The sequence below is a fragment of the Pavona decussata genome, unplaced genomic scaffold, assembly GCF_977016875.1.
Source record: "Pavona decussata unplaced genomic scaffold, jaPavDecu1.1 SCAFFOLD_376, whole genome shotgun sequence".
In the NCBI taxonomy this organism is placed as follows: domain Eukaryota; kingdom Metazoa; phylum Cnidaria; class Anthozoa; order Scleractinia; family Agariciidae; genus Pavona; species Pavona decussata.
This window is the reverse complement of record NW_028145751.1, coordinates 285,039-304,003: the sequence shown is the minus strand read 5'-3', so window position 1 is coordinate 304,003 and position 18,965 is coordinate 285,039. Positions and strand designations below refer to the sequence as shown.

General features: G+C 38.4%; 1 protein-coding gene across 1 annotated transcript in view; it reads left to right on the top strand.

Moving 5' to 3' along the window:
• The window catches only part of LOC146452198 (uncharacterized), a 26,354-nt gene extending 7,389 nt beyond the window's left edge, over positions 1-18,965 (top strand). The window contains exons 2-4 of the mRNA XM_085098116.1: positions 15,492-15,702; positions 16,543-16,596; positions 18,827-18,965. Of these exons, the coding sequence (XP_084954242.1) occupies positions 15,509-15,702; positions 16,543-16,596; positions 18,827-18,908 (330 nt within the window). The 5' untranslated portion in view covers positions 15,492-15,508 and the 3' untranslated portion in view covers positions 18,909-18,965. The remainder of the gene's footprint in view (positions 1-15,491; positions 15,703-16,542; positions 16,597-18,826) is intronic.

Genomic DNA, 18,965 nt, shown 5'->3' with positions numbered 1-18,965 from the left:
GACGTTTCGACCGCTATACTGCTGGTCTTCATCAGGCGATGGTGTCGACTGTATGCGTGACAGTATAAGTGGCACCTTGGTTTGTGTTGATTGGTGCGTTTCGATCTTCTCTTAGGCTGTTGTTGATTGGAGGATTTCGATCCTCGTCGTTCAGACTAGAAATTGTTCACTCGGCTGTCCGCCTTGGTACCGATCGGCTGCTGTGTTGTTTGATCGTGGGCATCCACGCTTCCGGAATTTCAATTCCATTATCCCTATTGATGTTGTCAGGGTGAAGTCTAATGTGAATAGCCTCTTTAACCCTACGGGTGTACCAATGTGGGTCTCGGTCAATAAACTTAACCTCATCCCAGAGCGGATAGTGGCCCGTCGCATTGCTGTGTTCTGAAACGGCGGAGGATTGGGTTCGAACAAGCCGTATGTCTCTATCGTGTTCCTTAATCCTTTCATGCATAGATCTTCCCGTCTCTCCAATATAGACCTTGCCACACTCACAGGGAATCTTGTAGACTACTCCGTCTTGTTTTGCAGGGTCGACAGTGTCCTTAGGTCGCACTAGGTGTGATCTAAGTGTTGTGTCAGATCTGAAAACTGTCCGTATGCCTTGCTGTTGTAGGCAACGGCGAAGAGCCTCTGATAACCCTTTGACGTATGGTAGCACCGCAGTAGATTTAATTTCAGACGCAGGTTCTTTTGTGGCTGTTTGTTTCTTTGTTTTCGTAATGTTTTTCACAAACGAAAACGGATAACCGTTAAAAACAAGAACTGATGAGAGGTTTTTCTTTTCTTGCGAGATAACTGATGGTTTAGTTACGAGGTGTTTCGATCTATCATACAGGCACTTGACAATGCCGCGTTTTACAGATTGCGGGTGATGTGAATCATACGCTAGGTATTGGTCAGTGTGTCTAGGCTTTCTGCAAACACTGGTAGAGAGGTAGCCATCCGAATCTCTAGTTACCAACGTGTCAAGAAAGGGTATGGTGTTGTTGGTCTTAGTTTTCATAGTGAAGCGGATCGTTGGTTGTTGACTATTGAGGTGTTGCAAGAAAATGTCAACTTTGTCTCGACTCAAGATGGTAAAGGTGTCATCCACATAGCGTTTCCAAATCTTAGGCATACAAGGCGTAGACGTCAAAGCTTGTTCTTCAAAATCCTCCATGTAGAGGTTAGCTATGACAGCGGATACTGGGCTACCCATGGCTGCTCCCTCTTGTTGCTCATAAATTAATCCATCATACTGGAAGTATGTGGATCTTAGAACGAAATCCAAGAGGTCCGCAATCTGTGCAGGTGTTGAAGTCGTGCGGTTTTAGCAAGACACGGGTCAGCCTTAAGGCCCAAATCCAAACCAAGGTGAAACTACACAACCCATAAGATATCCACTAAATGTCTCATCAATGGATGTTAAATTGTTTTAAAAATTCCAGTGCTCTCATGTTTCTCGAGAAGTTTCCACGTCACAATGTTACTTAATGGGAGAAAGAAAGGGTTATCCTTACATAAAAGTGACTGTTGATAGCTAGGGGCATGCAAGAATGAGCGGCCAAGTTAACTTCAAAAGTCTAAGCCAGAGTTTTCGAGACGAACCTAAAATCTTTACCTTTATAAACTGAAACGACACAAAAATAAAGGAAAACAAATCAACGCTCGGAACATTACTTCCGGCAATTAGGGGCTTTTATAGATCCTATGATGCTGTGCGTTCAGAGGTAGAAGTCTATTGGTTTGATCAGATTATGATATCGTGCGGTATTAGTAACTCGGAGAGTCCAGATAAACTGCTTTGCCTTACTAGATGCTGATGGCATTTATTATTACTTTTTTGCAGGAAATCCTGCCAAAAGAAGAACAAACCACGCTTCTCATTTCTGAAGGCTATAGCAAATTGAAAATAAACAAGCAAAATGCAATGAAATGCATAACTGAAGTGATGACAAATGAAAAAAATGAAAAGTACTGATAAAAAGGGTAGCCCATTATTCAGTGTAAATGAAAATCGTCTTGAATTTGTCAAAGAACAAGCTTCTAAAAGTCCCGCAAAACGTGTAATAATTATGAAACCGAATGGAATAAAAGGCAGTCTATGACTGCATGTGTCTACTGCTTAATTTTTGTACAATATTGCAGTAAAAAAGCAGTGTTGTATAAAATTCAGAGGGGTAAATGAACAACTCTAATCGGAAAGATCAATTCTCCTCTCTGGAGTCTTTAACATTAGTGATGACATCATTGTACATGGGCGTGACACAAAAGAACACGATGCAAACCTGAAAGCGCTCCTCGAGAAGAGTCACGAAAGGAATGTGACATTCAACGAAGCGAAATGTGAATTTAACAAAGATCGCGTGGTTTACTATGGCTTGATGTTCTCGAAAGATAGAGTATCGCCAGATCCGTGCAAGGTGAAAGCCATTAAGTCGGCGGAACGCCCTAGAAATGCCACGGAACTTAACTCATTCCTCTGCACAGTCAGATATAGTTCACGATTCACGGAAGCCAGCCGGCATCAGAGGGCTGCCCGAAACTCGGTGAACCAGTTACGGGAAAATTCGAGTGGAAGCAAGAACACTCTGAAGCATTCGAAGAACTCAAGGACATGCTTAGAAGCGATACGGTCCAAGCATACTTTGATTCCCAGGCGGAACACGAGCTCCACATCGATGGATGCCCTGTGGGGCTGGCCGCAACCCTCACGCAGAGGAAATCGGGGGAGCAGTGTTGGCGAGTCGCGCAGTTTGCTAGCCGGAGCCTCACAGACCCGGAGAAACGGTACAGCCAGATCGAGTTAGAAGCTTTGGCCGGTGATTTCGGTTGCAAGAAATTTCATCTGTTCCTGTTCGGGAGACCCTTTAAGATTGTGACAGACCACAAACCTCTGGAAAGTGTGTTCAACAAACCCACCCACACGACCTCGATCCGTGTCCAAAGGATCGTCAACCGTATGATGGACTATGACTTTGTGGTCGAGTACCGCCCGGGAAAGGAAAACATATCTGACTACACTTCACGGCACCCTGTGTCACTCCTCGAGTGTTCCAAGTTCGAAATGAGAACGACTAAGGAGGTACGCTATTATGTAAATTACGTTGTGACGTGCAACACGCCCAAAGCTGTCACCAGAGACCAAGTGAAGGAAGCTACTGATGAAGACCCGGTACTAGTTGAATTGAAGAAGTGTATCAACCAAGGCTGGATAGACACAAAGGTTTTAAGCATACAGGGATACAGGCACGTTTTCCATGAACTCACCATAGTAGACGGGATGGTCTTGAGAGGGGATAGGATTGTCGTACCGGCAAAACTTAGACAGAGGATGGTAGAGATAGCGCATGAGGGGCATCAAGGGTTTGTACGGACAAAACCGCTCCTGAGAGCACATGTATGGTTTCCGGGAATGGACTCCCAATGTGACATGTTTGTGTCCACTTGCATCGCCTGCCAATCTAACACACCCCAAACACATCGCGAGCCACTGAAGATGACTGAACTACCTGGGGGACCGTGGGATAAGGTCAGCGTGGATTTTTGCGGGCCTATGGCTAATGGAGACCTCGCCCTCGTATTCTACTGCCAATATTCCAGATAACCAGTGGTCGAATTCGTGGGATCCACTAGTGAAAAGGCAACCATCCCGGTGTTCAAGAGGGTGTTTGACACATATCGAGTACCAGAGGAGATCAAATCGGATAACGGTCCACCTTTCAACAGCCATAAATTTGAAGAATTCTCACAAGAAGAAGGGTTCAAGCACCGGAAAGTCACACCAGGGTGGGCAGAAGCCAACGGCGACGTCGAAAGGTTTATGCAGAGAATAAAGAAGACTGCACGGATCGCTGCATTGGAAGGCAAACCGGTGAGGGATGAAGTGGGCAGGGGAGTCAGAGCATACAGAGCAACTGAACATGCAACCACCGGAGTCAGCCCGAACAAACTTATGTTCGGAAGGGAACTACGGGGAAAATTCCCAGAGGTCAAGCGACAACCTAAACATCCGGACGACACGGTGATCCGCCACAACGACAAAAAACGGAAACTGAAAATGAAGCAGTACGCGGATAAGAGAAGACACACAGCTGTAATGAAAATCAAAGTTGGAGACACGGTATTGTGCAAACAAGAACGGAAACACAGCTTAACGCCGCTGTATGACCCGGACCCAATGGTGGTTATTGGTGTCAAGGGAAGCATGATCACAGCCAAGAACGATGTGAAAATTCGTACCAGGAACTACGCGGATTGGAAACTGCTTAACAACGGGTGTAGAGAATCGGTTCAGTGTGACGACTACGACAGTGAAGACGCATTTGAGCCGGACGCTGTTACCATGGATAGAGCAGGTTAGGAGCAGCCCGGAACAGACCGCGGTGAAAACGCGGTGCCAACGGATAGAATACGCGAACCTCAGCATGGACACCAGCAGCCCAGAGCCCATCCTCGATCAGACCATGATAGTGACCGTGAGCAAAGACATGCAGCCCGTGACAGGCCCAGGAGGAAAATAACGTCTACAACAGACACTAGATACAAAAACTTTGTCTGTGAATAAAAATATTTATTCGTTTATTTTGTTGTATTTTGCACCACATAGACTAATGCACCCTTGAACTTTATCCGCAAATGGGGGAGAGATGTGATGGCGTGGAGGGCCTGGACGCGTGGAGTAGCGGGGATTTAAGGGGATTTAGCAGCCTTTTCATAAAGCGGGGTCATTTGCTGTATCAAAGGGAAGTTTTCCTCTCGTGGACATTTTCGGCAAACTATTCTATTTTAAATTTATTCCTTTTTTGAACTCAACAAAGAGAACTTGATTGAAAGGTATTTTGACAACCACGTTATCAGTTTTTTAAATCCAGTTTAAATTATCACACGTTAACAAATTGAATAGTTTGTTTTCGTGAAATTATACCGTTGATTTAAAAAAGTGTGGCGTTTGCAAAATTGGTATAGCTTAACACTAAACTGAGGGAGGTGCTTTGTCACAATTAAACGGACTGCAAGCACTTTCTTTGTCCTTTACAGAAGAAAATCCTCTTCATGCTTTATAGAACATCAATGCGGCATGAGTGGTACGAGGAAAAAAGCCAGATGAGCATTCTCGATTAAGATTTCAAGGTTGTAGATAAATCTACCGCAAATATGCTGAACCTCTAAAAAGACTTCGCAAAAAATCCAAGCAGCCATTTATTTTTATTTTATTTTTTTTGAAGCGTGTATTCATTGATAGCTATCAAATTGTATTGTGAGGAAAACAGCACATTAATTCATTCGGTGCGCACAGTTCAATCCATGGATCCTCGGAATTTCAGGTTTTGCAACGGTTTTAACTGATGCTGTTTACTTGTTTAAGGGGATTTAACAGCCTTTTCATAAAGTGGGGTCATTTGCTGTATCAAAGGGAAGTTTTCCTCTCGTGGACATATTTTTCGGCAAACTATTCTATTTTAAATTTATTCCTATTTTGAACTCAACAAAGAGAACTTGATTGACAGGTATTTTGACAACCACGTTATCAGTTTTTGAAATCCAGTTTAAATTATCACACGTTAACAAATTGAAAATTGTTTTCATGAAATTGCACCATTGATCACGAGTACATTGAACAGAAGCAACGGACAAGAAGGTAAGTTGCTATAAAAAAAATATTCTCTAACAGTTGAGCAGTTGTGCAATTCATTTTGTCCAATCGGGAAAGAGAACGGATTTAAGAAGGTAGCTTTTTTAGGTGAGTTTACTCTTGATATAAGTTAGATAAGCACTTCAACGTATTTTAACTTATTTAGTAAAACATTGGTATCGAGAGTCGCGGTTTATTTTAATCTCCTTGCTAGCGTGCATTCTAAGTCGTTCCCTGGACATTACTATCTGTGAATAAAGTTTGAACAAGGGCTGAAATAAAGTCGTTAAATTATCATCCATCCTGCAACCTAGTTTGCAACCTAGTTTTTCCTTTACTCAGCCAAAGACGTTCCGGCTTAACAGCCATCGCTATCTGTGAGACTCTAATACATTTTGTGACCTAAATGCTGTTTTACTGCAACAAAATATGACTAATAAATTATGAAACCTCCAAAACAACACAAAACTAGACAAGTCAGAACGCTTTGCAAAGCATTCTTGCGATCTTGCGTACATTTGACGAAAAAAAGAGAAATGCGCAAGCAATTTCCATTCGTCTTCCCAAGAATCTTATACGTGTACAATGAACGTTGCACAAGTGATAAAACAAGTCTCGCTTCCCTCAAACTCACCTCAGTAGCAGCATCAAAAAGGTTTGGTTGGTAACAAGAGACAAAAGGTGTGGCATTTGCAAAATTGGTATAGCTTAACACTAAACTGAGGGAGGTGCTTTGTCACAATTAAACGGACTGCAAGCATTTTCGTTGTCCTTTGCCGCAGAATATCCTCTTCATGCTTTAAAGAATATCAGTGCGTCATGAGTGGTACGAGGAAACAAAGCCAATTGAGCATTCTCGATTCAGTTTTCAAGGCTGTAGATAAATCTACCGCGGTTTTTTCTTACAAGAAGCAAATATTCTGCACCTCTGAAAAGACTTTAAAAAAATCCAAGCAGCCATTTCTTTATTTTTTATTGTATAGTTTTTTCGGTGAAATATCCTTTTATTTCAAAGAAAAATGAAAATAACGAAAATCCGTGAAAATCGTCATTTGAGGCACTAAATTATTACACTGGTTTGAGAGCCTCGCGTGCGAAAACAAATCATTCCACCGCTTTTAAAACACTCAAATATATTTTTTTTACAATCTTTAAATATCTGTTGGAATGATTTTAGGAAATATTGCGTCGTTCTGTGTATATGAAATAATTTAATTTCGAAGGCATACAATTCACTGCAGCAAAAGTACTTCGTGAATAAAATTAATTTTCACCATGTGCGAAACCTTCAAATCGATTAAGCTTCTGGTGGTTGAATGTTAGAAGGATGGTCTATAGATTCCTATAAAAATTTCTTTTGACAAATGATCAAAAGCGGATTGAGAGCTTTTCAAAGTCCGTAAAACATGCAAATATTTGACCCTTCGCGGTAAACTTTGAAGTTGCGGGTCAGACATCATGTCAGTCCGTGCACATGTCTTGACTTATATTGGCTTAAAATAAGCACATAGAAAAACATTTCGAAATGTTCTAACCTTATAATATGTTGTAAAAGACAGGTCCAAAGGCCATTTTAGCACCATTCTCTGGTCGTTCGTCGCATAAGTTTGAGCCGGCTGTTGGTCCGATGTACACCACGCAAACGAATGACACTAGTCGAATACAAATCTTTGATCAACTTTCGGCGCATTTCATCAAGACGGCATCTTCTTCGACGGCTAAGTCATTTGTGAATTATTTCTTGGTTTACAGTGCAAGAAAATATTACATCTGATCGCTGCTAGAATGACAAAACATGTCGGCGCTTTCACATGCTCTTAGTCTATCTTGCATTGCGGGCAGCCGTTAAAGTTAGCCGCGATATGTTTGATTTTTACGGACAGGCGCTCTTAAGTTGTATTGCAAGAAAAACAGGACATTAATTGCCGGTTGCGCACAGTTAAATCCGTTTGATTGAGAGGAAAACCAGAAATCATTGAAACCATTGAAATCCAGTTTAAATTATCCCACGTCAACAAATTTAACACTTTGTTTCCTCTCGTGGACATATTTTTCGGCAAACAAGTCTATTTTAAATTTATTCCTGTTTTCAACTCACCAAAAAGAACTTGATTGGAAGGTATTTTGACGACCTCGTTATCAGTTTAAATTATCACACCACAACAAATTTCATAGCTTGTTTTCATGAAATTATACTATTGATAACAAATACCTTGAAGAGAAACGACGGACAAAAAGGTTAGTTACTAAGAAAAAATATTCTCTAACAATCGAGCAGTTGTGCAATTTATTTTTTCTTATCGGGAAAGAGAACAGATTTAAGAAAGTAGCTTTTTTAGGTGAGTTTACTCTTGATATAAACACTTTAACGTATTTTAACTTATTAAGTGAAATATGGGTTTCAAGAGTCGCGGTTTATTTCAATCTTCTTGCTACCGTGCATTCTAAGTCGATCCCTGGACATTGCTATCTGTGAATAAGGTTTCAACAAGAGCTGAAATAAAAACTCGTTAAGGTATCATCCATCTTGCAACCAAGTTTGCAACCGAGTGCTTCCTGTACTCAGCCAAATACGTTTCAGCTTAAGAGCCATCGCTATTTGTGAGAGTCTCACACATTTTGTGACCTAATAAATTATAAAACCTCCAAAGCAACAGAAAACTAGAGAAGTAACTGAAGAACGCTTAAAAAAGCATTCTTGCGATCTTGCGTACACTTGATGAAAAAAAAAGAGAATTGTGCGAGCAATTTCCGTTTGTGTTATCAAGTATCAGAGGATCTTATACGTCTACAATGAACGTAGCTCAAGTGATGAAACAAGTTTCGCTTCAAGGAAATTCACCTTAGTGGTAGCATGAAAAAGCTTTGGTTAATAAGAAGAGACAAAAAGTGTGGCGTTTGAAAAATTGGTATAGCTAGACACTAAACTGAGGGAAGCGATTTGTCACAATTAAACCGACTGCAACCTTTTTCGTTGTCCTTTGTTACGGAAATTTCTATTTATTCTTTAAAAAATATCAATACGTCGTGAGTGGTACGAGGAGAAAAAGCCAATTTTAATTAGCATTTTCGGTTTAGTTTTCAAGGTTGTAGAGATATCTTCCGCGGTTTGTTCTTTAAATAAGCAAATATGGTGCACCTTTGAAAAGTCTTCGAAAAAATTCAAGCAATCTTTTATTTATTTTTTTTTTGAAACGTGTATTCATTAACAGCTATCAAGTTGTATTGTGAGAAAACAGGACGTTAATTGTTGCGCACAGTTAAATCCATAGAACTATAGTTTTTGTAACGCTTTTTAACTGACGCTGTTAACTTGTTGAAAGGCGATTTAACAGCCTTTTCACAAAGCGGGGTCAGTTACTGCATCAAAAGCGAGATTTTCTCTCGTGGACTTATTTTTCGGCAAACGATTCTATTTTAAATTTATTCCTGTTTTGAACTCAACAACAAGAACCTGATTGAAAGGTTTTTTGACAACCTCGTTATCAGTTTTTGAAATCAAGTTTAAATTATCACACGTTAACAAATTTATAGTTTGTCTTTGGGAAATTATACCATTGATCCCGAATACCTTGAAGAGAAACGACGGACAAGAAGGTAAGTTACTATAAAAAAAAATATTGTCTAACAATCGAGCAGTTGTGCAATATATTTTGTCTAATCGGGAAAGAGAACGGATTTAAGAAGATAGTCTTTTTCACGTGAGTTTACTTTTAATACCAGTTAGGTAAGCACTTCAACGTATTTTAAGGAGAGTCGCGGTTTATTTCAATTTTCTTGCTAGCGTGCATTCTAAGTCGTTTCCTGGACATTACTATCTGTGAATAAAGTTTGAGCAATGGCTGAAATAAAGTCGTTAGATTATCATCCATCCTGCAACCTAGTTTGCAACCTAGTTTTTCCTTTACTCAGCCAAAGACGTTCCGGCTTAACAACCATCGCTATCTGTGAGACTCTAATACATTTTGTGACCTAAATGCTGTTTTACTGCAACAAAATATGACTAATAAATTATGAAACCTCAAAAGCAACACAAACTTGAGAATTAAGAACGCTTCACAAAGCATTCTTGCGATCTTGCGTACATTTGATGACAAAAAGAGAGTTCGAATCGGGCGAGCAATTTCCATTTGTGTTTCAAGTATCAAGAGATCGTATACGTGTACAATGAACGTAGCACCTGTGATAAAACAAGTTCCGCTTCTCGAAAACTCACCTCAGTGGTAGCATCAAAAAGCTTTGGTTGGTAACAAGAGACAAAAAGTGTGGCGTTTGAAAAGTTGGTATAGCTAGACACTAAAGTGGGAGAAGCGATTGGTCACAATTAAACCGACTGCTGGCACTTTTGTTGACCTTTGCTGCGAAAAATCCGTTTTATTCTATACAAAAGATCAATGCATCGTAAGTGGTACGAGGAGTAAAAGCCAAATTAGCATTCTCGGTTTAGTTTTTAAGGTTGTAAGGATATCTATCGCGGTTTTTTCATTAAATAAGCGAATATGCTGTAACTCTAAAAAGACTTCAAAGAAGATCCAAGCAACCATTTAATTATTTTTATTTTTAAACGTGTATTCATTGAAAGCTATCACGTTGTATTGTGAGGAAAACAGGACATTAATTGTTGCGCACAGTTAAATCCATAGGTTATAGTTTTTGCAACGTTTTTAACTGATGATCTTAACTTGTTGAAGGGGATTTAGCAGCCTTTTCAGAAAGCAGGGTGATTTGCTGTACCAAAGGGAAGTTTTCCTCTCGTGGACATATTTTTCGGCAAACTGTTTTATTTTGAATTTATTCCTATTTTGAACTCAATAAAAAGAACTTGATTGAAAGGTTTTTTGACAACCTCGTTATCACGTTTTAAAATCCAGTTTAATAGCTTGTTTTCATGAAATTATACCATTGATTACAAATACCTTGAAGAGAAACGAAGGACAAGAAGGTAAGTTACTATGAAAAAATATTCTCTACCAATCAAGCAGTTGTGCAATTTACTTTCTTTAATCGGGAAAGGGAGCGGATTCAAGAAAGTAATCTTTTTAACGTGAGTATACTTTTGATACAAGTTAGATAGGCACCTTAACGAATTTTAACTTATTAAGTGAAACTTGGGTTTCGAAAGTCGCAGTTTATTCAATCTCTTTCCTAGCGTGCACTCTAAGTCGTTCCCTGGGCATTGCTATCTGTGAATAAGGTTTGAACAAGGCAAAAAGTCGTTAAGGTATCATCCATCTTGCAACCTCGTTTGCAACCGAGTGCTTCCTTTACTCAGCCAAATACGTTCCTGCTTAAGAGCCATCGCTATCTGTGAGAGTCTCACAAATTTTGTGACCTAAATGCTGTTTTACCGCGACAAAATTTGACTAATAAATTATGAAACTTCCAAAACAACACAAAACTAGAGAAGTAAGAACGCTTAACAAAGCATTCTTGCGATCTTGGGTACATTTGATGACAAAAAAAAATTGCGCGAGCAATTTCCATTTGTGTTATCAAGTATCAGGGGATCTTATACGTGTACCATTAACGTAGCACAAGTGATAAAACAAGTTCCGCTTCTCGAAAACGCACCTCAGTGGTAGCATAAAAAAAGCTTTGGTTGGTAACAAGAGACAAAAAGTGTGGCGTTTGAAAATTTGGTACAGCTAAACACTAAAATGGGGGAAACAATTTGTCATAATTTAACCGACTGCAAGCACTTTCGTTGTCCTTTGCTGCAGAAAATCCCCTTCATGCTTTACAGAATATTAATGCGTCATGAGTGGTACCAAGAATAAAAGCCAATTGAGCATTCTCAGTCTAGTTTTCAAAGTTGTAGAGATATCTACCGCGGTTTGTTTTTTAAATAAGCAAATACGCTGCACCTCTTAACAGTCTTCAAAATAGCCAAGCAACCTTCTTTTTTTTTTGAAATATGTATTCATTGATAGCTATCAAATTGTATTGTGAGGAAAACAGAACATTAATTGTTGCGCACAGTTAAATCCATCGAATTATATAGTTTTTGTAACGTTTTTAACTTATCCTGTTAACTTGTTTAAGGGGATTTAACAGCCTTTTCACAAAGCCGGATTATTTGCTGCATCAAAGTGGAAGTTTTTATTGGCAAGCGATTCTTTTTTAAATTTATTCCTACTGTGAACTCACAAAAAAGAGCTAGATTGAAAGGTATTTTATCACCATCGTTATCAGTTTTTGAAATCCAGAATTATCACACGTTTACAACAATTTTTATAGTTTTTGACTTATCCTGTTAACTTGTTTAAGGGGATTTAACAGCCTTTTCACAAAGCGGGGTTATTTGTTGCATCGAAGGGAAGTTTTCCTCTCGTGGACATATTTTTCGGCAAACGATTCTATTTTAAATTTATTCCTGTTTTGAACTCAATTAAAAGAACCTGATTGAAAGGTTTTTGACAACCTCGTTATCAGTTTTTGAAATCCAGTTAAAATTATCACACGTTAACAAATTTTATAGTTTGTTTTCGTGAAATTATACCATTGATCGCGAATTCCTTGAAGGGAAACGACGGGCAACAAGGTAAGTCACTGTGAAAAATTTGAGCAGTTGTGCAATATATTTTGTCTATTCGGGAAAGAGAACGGATTTAAGAAGATAGTCTTTTTCACGTGAGTTTACTTTTAATACCAGTTAGGTAAGCACTTCAACGTATTTTAACTTATTAAGTGAAACGTGGGTTTCGAGAGTCGCGGTTTATTTTAATCTTCTTGCTAGCGTGCATTCTAAGTCGTCCCCTGGACATAGGCTATCTGTGAATAAGGTTTGAACAAGAGCTAAAATAAAAACTCTTTAAGGTATCATGATCATCCATCATGCAATGATCATCCATCTTGCAACCTAGTTTGCAACAGAGTGCTTCCTTTACTCAGCAAAATACCTTCCAGCTTAAGAGCCATTGCTTTCTGTGAGAGTCACATACATTTTGTGACCGAAATGCTGTTTTACGGCCACCAGATATGACTAATAAATGATGAAATCAACAAAACAACACAAAACTAGAGAAGTAAGAACGCTTAACAAAGCATTCTTGCGGTCTTGCGTACATTTGATGAAAAAAAGAGAATTGCACTTCAACGTATTTTAACTTATTAAGTGAAACATGGGTTGCGAGAGTCGCGGTTTATTTCAATCTCCTTGCTAGCGTGCATTCTAAGTCGTTCCCTGGACATTACTATCTGTGGAAAAAGTTTGAACAAGGGCTGAAATAAAAACTCGTTTAATTATCATCCATCTCGCAACGTACTTTGCAACCGAGGGCTTCCTTTACTCAGCCAAAAAAGTTTCGTCTTAAAGGGGAAGTATGATGGGGTTTTTGGTATCTTTTGTTAAAAATGATGAAATAAGACCTTCAATCACCTGCCAAATATTTCTAGAATGACGAGAGGAACGAAATCAACTCAATTCTTGAAAGAAACAACTTGTGATCTGTTCTAACGCATTTTGGAAACAAAACTGCGAGAACTTGAAAAACATTTGCATAATATTTTTCAAGTTTCAATCGAAAGTAGCCTACCCTGTCTCTGGCCAGAGGCACTAATCGACAGTTTTATTGTACTCAGGTGATAATTTTTTTACAAACTTGACAATTATTTTCTTGTTTCTGCTAACAGTCAAACATTTTTGGGTTTTGAAATGACAGCAAATTTTTGTGATACTTCCCCTTTAAGAACCATCGCTATCTGTGAGAGTGTCACACATTTAGTAACCTAAATGTTGTTTTACCGCGTCAAAATATGACTAATAAATTATAAAAGTAAAAGAGAATTGCGCAAGCAATTTCCTTTCGTCTTATCCTTGGTCTTATCAAGTATCAAGAGATCATAAACGTGGACAAAGGACGTAGCTCAAGTGATAAAACAAGTTTCGCTTCCGGCCTCAAACTACCTCAGTGGTAGAATTAAAAAGCTTTGGTTGGTAACAAGAGACAAAGAGTGGGGGTTTGCAAAATTGGTATAGGGAGACACTAAACTGAGGACGATTTGTCACGATTAAACCGACTGCAAGAACTTTCGTTGTCCTTTGCTTTAGAAATCTTCTTCTTTAAAGAATATCAATGCGTAATGAATGGTACGAGGAGAAAAAGACAATTGAGCATTCTCGGTTTAGTTTTTAATTAAGGTTTTAGATACATTTCCTTTGAAACGTGTATTCATTGATAGCTATCAAGTTGTATTATGAGAAAAACAGGACATTTTTTTTGAACTCACTTAAAAGATTAGATGAGATATATCTTTAAAAATTATTAAAGACTTTCCGATATATTTTAAAAAGCATTATTAAGACTGAAAAAGCGTTCTCGCTCTTCCAGAAAAACAGTCACGAAACGTCAAATACACATTGCCTTAACTCAACCCTTTAAAAAAGTGTAGAAGTTAAAACAGTGACTTAACATTATCTCGATACACAAATGTTAATTTTATGCCATCGCTCACCAATAAATGGAATGAATATAATCATCAATTTCGACAAGCAGGGTGTAATGTTTATGTTTTGTCGACAAGGTAAGTTTTTTTTATTTCTGAAGTAATCTTATCGACGGTAGGCACAAAATTTTCTTTAATTTTCTGTCAAGTAAATGTCTTCGACTAGACTAAAATTTCCCGTAAACCATTTAGGAAGAAGCTTGAAATTCTGTAGTTTAAATCAAGTAATTTGAATTAGTGTCAAGCCCTTTTCAAATTATGCAAATGTTCAACGTGGTTTCAATTTCTTAAAACTTACTGAGTTCCCTTCGGCGTTTCGTAGCGTTCAATTACACCAAAACCATTCATTTTGCTAACCTGATTTGGTAAATCACAAGCATTAAACAAATTCGAGGCTAAAGAAGACTAAAACCTCTTTTTGTAACAACACTGGGAAGAAAATGATCTTTGAAGTCGTCGCTGTATTTATTATTGTAGAAAGCTGTCATTTTGGGGGGTCCACACAAAACCTATATTTAACGTTTTTAACGGGAACTATCCCAAAATAGCCGCCTGGTTGATGCTTTATTGCTTGAACGTTTATTGATAAGTAAAACCTTTTTTGATACTGAGCGAAACAGGCATTTATGACTCAGTTGTGGTGTTTGGTTTAGACCATTTCCTCTTCTTCGAGACGGAGCGAGTTCAATCGCCGTCCGTGATGCATGCATATCATCTGCCTCAGTCTTCTTTTTCTTAGTTTATCTTTAAGTTCCCAGAAAGCCATGAAGAGGGGTTTGATTGAAAGACATTTGACAGCCTCGTTATCAGTTCAAAATCCAGTCCAAATTTTCATAAGGATACTAATTAAATAGCTTATTTCTTTTCTTTTTTTTTAATTTTAAAGGTATTCTCTGTTCACAACTGATCAAAAGATTATTTACAGGCTCCCTTTAATATTTCTTTAAGACTGATGGAATCCAAACTGAAGATGGTGATCTTAATTCTGGTGATTTTTGTGGTATTCAACAGTTGCTGGGCCATGAACAAGGAAAAAGGTAAGCAAAGAAATGTTTATGGACAGGAAGACAGTACATATCAAAGAAATCTAAAACATAGTTTTCAATTTCAGACCTGCTTCTGTAAATGTGGTGGGCTGATGAGCGGTTTTATGGTGTCCCTTTCTAGTTTACGAGATTACAAAATTGGGAGAAAGAAGTGTGATTCAGCGAAAACAAATCTTATAAAGCTTTAACTTTGCTGAAATTAAGTCTGATCAAGTGGGATATGTCTACATTTGAGGAACCATGGTGCGGTTACTATTTACATGGAAAATGCGTACATTTCCCTCCAAACCCAAATGGGTGTGGGGAATACTGTTGGCGAGAAAATGAGAAATGTGAGCTTTCTGCTAAGAAAAGAAAAGCACGGAGAAAAGCTCTCTCTTTAGTTCATTAACTAACATGCATGTCTAAACAGGCGCGGAGGACCACCTTTTGGACAACAAGCAGGCCAACGGCTTCCTGGTCAAGAAAACTCAAACTGTTTTTTGTTACCGTATTCGTGGGCGTTCTGTACAATATAGCATCACTGAGGAATGTTGTATTGAAGGATGCGATGTTGAGGAAATGGCTGAAGACTCGAGTACTAGGGGTAGTCTTGTACGTATCAACATACATATTTGTAGCCTTTAACATTACATTGTACCTTAGCTAATCTATTGATTATCAGTGAAAGCCTATACAAACTAGGATAGAAAGTCAAATGCTAGTTTGATTTTTTTGAGTATTCACCATGCCTTACTGTGCCTTTCAATAACATACAGATTGGGAACTTCATCCTCAAGTACCGATTTGCGTGTTTTACTGCCGTCAATCATATGATACGGCGACAACCGACTGAGAACAAAAATACAAAAACCGACAAACTAGATCGAATTCCCCCAATCACAGCACACGAACTGGCATGAATTTTTGGATTTAGTCTTTTCGTCTACAAAGCTGTTAATAATTTAATTAGTTTTCATTGATAGTGAAGATCTGCCTGTGACCAGACAATTAACGAGATCTACTAGGTCATAGAACAGCAATGCTATTACTTATATTCCTAAGCGAAGTAGAACTGTTACTTATCAACGCTCATTTTTCATACGCGCGTCCCTCACATTGAATATTTGATCGTGTCTAAAAGTACACACGAGTGACCACGAATGACCGCGAGTGACCACGAATGACCACGAGTGAGAATAACATGAAAATATTATACTGACGTCATAATGACGTCATTTTTATCAAACATCCACTTTTAGACAAGTTTTATGCTCTCCAGTTACTTGGTCTCTTATTTTTCCCACGATTTCACTACTACAGACTGCTAGAACAGGAAGAAGAGAAAGGGAAAGGGGGGGGGAGTGGGTTTTTCTTTTTTAAACTTTACAAGACGGAACCTGTATATTGTGTGAGCACATTTAATTCATCAGGTATTGCTTCTGATTATTCCAGGCTGTTGACTTTTACAACAAGTTTATGCGCGAATGTTGCTGAGCCTGGGATCAGGTTAGTTCGTAAGTTCGTAATGATTGTAGGTCCAGTTACTTTGCTCGAGGTTTAACTATTACATGTCCAAATATTAACAGGCTAACTGTCTCGAAAATTGATATCCTCGTCATCAACGAAACGAAATTAGCAACAGGACTTAAGACCACGAAATTCATGTTTCGTCGTCTAAAGCTGTTCTAATGTGGTAATTAATGTATCACTTAATTAATCACTTTTTACTGTCTTCACAGCCAATAACATCACGGCTTACTGACAAACGACCAATAACATCTGGACTTCGTTGACCAATCAGGTTAACAACCAGAGACGTATATACCACCTACTGACGTTCCACAATTCACTTGACTCTGAAGATGACTTCCGCTCAGGTTGTCGAAACGTCAGTCAAAGTCACCACAAACAGTCCTTCTCAGGACTACACTCACCCGGATGATCATAATTTACGTACTTATATAATGTAGTATATCAAGGCAGCAATTACAGTCAATCTACGTCACCGCGTGACCGGTATTTTTGAAGTTTACATGTCAGTTTTGAACATCGCCAGCGAGATTTCAGAGTTCCCGTAGAAATTTCTCTAGTTTATTGATGGTATGAAGTTACGAATTTTTCTTTACATTGCAGCATTAAGTATTTCAAAAATAAATATTGCTCCCAGTAATTTAATTTTTTTTTTGTTAAGATTTCCTGAGAAATGTTCCAATTTCATTCTAATGTCGGACATTACAAAGAGGAATTCAAATGTTCATTTCATTCTCAGAAATACTGGTCACGTGTGAAGTAGATTGACTGGAATCGCAATATATCACTAAATATCTTACGGCTCATATCAAAAAGTCTGTTCGATTTTGAAATGCTTCTAAGTTCAGCTGAAGAAGATTCTGAACAAACAACTCTATGAACAACAATCCAGGCACAACGTCATCATAAAATTGTTTACGCAACATTTTTTTTAAAAGTGGAATCCAGGGTGAAACTATGCAACCCATATTTAATACACCTTAGGCCCAGTTCGTACGTCGAACTTTACATGAGCCGAACCTAATCATTTGGTTCGGCGCATGTAAAGATCGATGTATGGATCAATTAGGATCGACCCGCCGTTCTATTCGACTGCACCAGTCGAATAGAACGGCAAAAGTTCGACTTCGATTTTAATCGAACTTTTACATGTGCCGAACAAAATGCATACGTTACGTATAAATTATATAAATCATATCTATCCCAGAGGTCTGAGCGTTCCATCGACTTGGCATGTGCAAAGGACTTCATTCTGAACAAGTTGGCGGGAAAAGAGGAATGTGCTTGTTCTTCTTGTTGCGAAACAACTAAATATACCCGTCTGAGATGCGAAAGGTTATAATAAAAAAGAACCTAATCTTGATGTGCACACGCACTTCAAACCGACAGAAACTTTCTTATACAGGCTATAACTAAGGCGAAGCCTTAAGACTTCTCAGAACAAAATCTTCAAAAACAACATTTGAAGAAAACATTACTCTATTCAAACAGAGATTACGCAACAGAGATTACCCCGATAACCTTATAGATAAAACCAAACATAGTCTCTTGATAAAACTCTTTCAGAAGTCCACTTCCGCGAAAGAATGTCGGCACTACAAAACAAAAACAAAAACAAAAACAAAAACGCGCAAAGACATTTTGCCGTTTGTTACGGAATATCGCCCTTCTGTGACTAACCTAAAACAATTCAGATGAGTAAATGGCACTTGATAGAAAATCAGCCTCTGCTAAGAGAGAGCTACAATGACCTTTCCCTACTTTCGTACAGAAAAGGGGGATCTTTGAAAGACGTACTCGTGAGAGCAAATTAGCTTTGAAGGTCATATTCTTCCCATCTCGACCAATAGGAGCCGTGTTTGGCCTGTCTTCATTATTTTACCAAACAAGCTCTTCCATGTCAGAATTCATCTTTCCCACCATTTTGAATCTTGTTGAGTAAAAACAACAGCCGTTGACCACGAAAATCTACTTTCTTACTTGAGATGTAATTAAGTTCGACTTAAAAGAAGAAGAGTTTCGTTTCCAATCTTATCATCAAATGAAAACTTTTCGCTTTAAATAGACGCTCGGTATAGATTCCATAATTCTTCGCGTTCAGAGGTAGAAATCCAGTGGTTTGATCATCTAAGTAATCTCGGAGAGTTCAGATAAAAAGCTTTACAAAAAGTGATGCTGATGACAGTTATTGATTTTTTTTTTTCAGGAAAATCCTCGCAAAAGAAGAGAAAACCACGATTTTCATTTGTGACGGATACAGCACGTTTAAAATAAACAAGCAAAGTTAAATGTAATGCATGACTAGAGTAATGACAAATGCTAATAAATAAAATGTGCTGATAAAA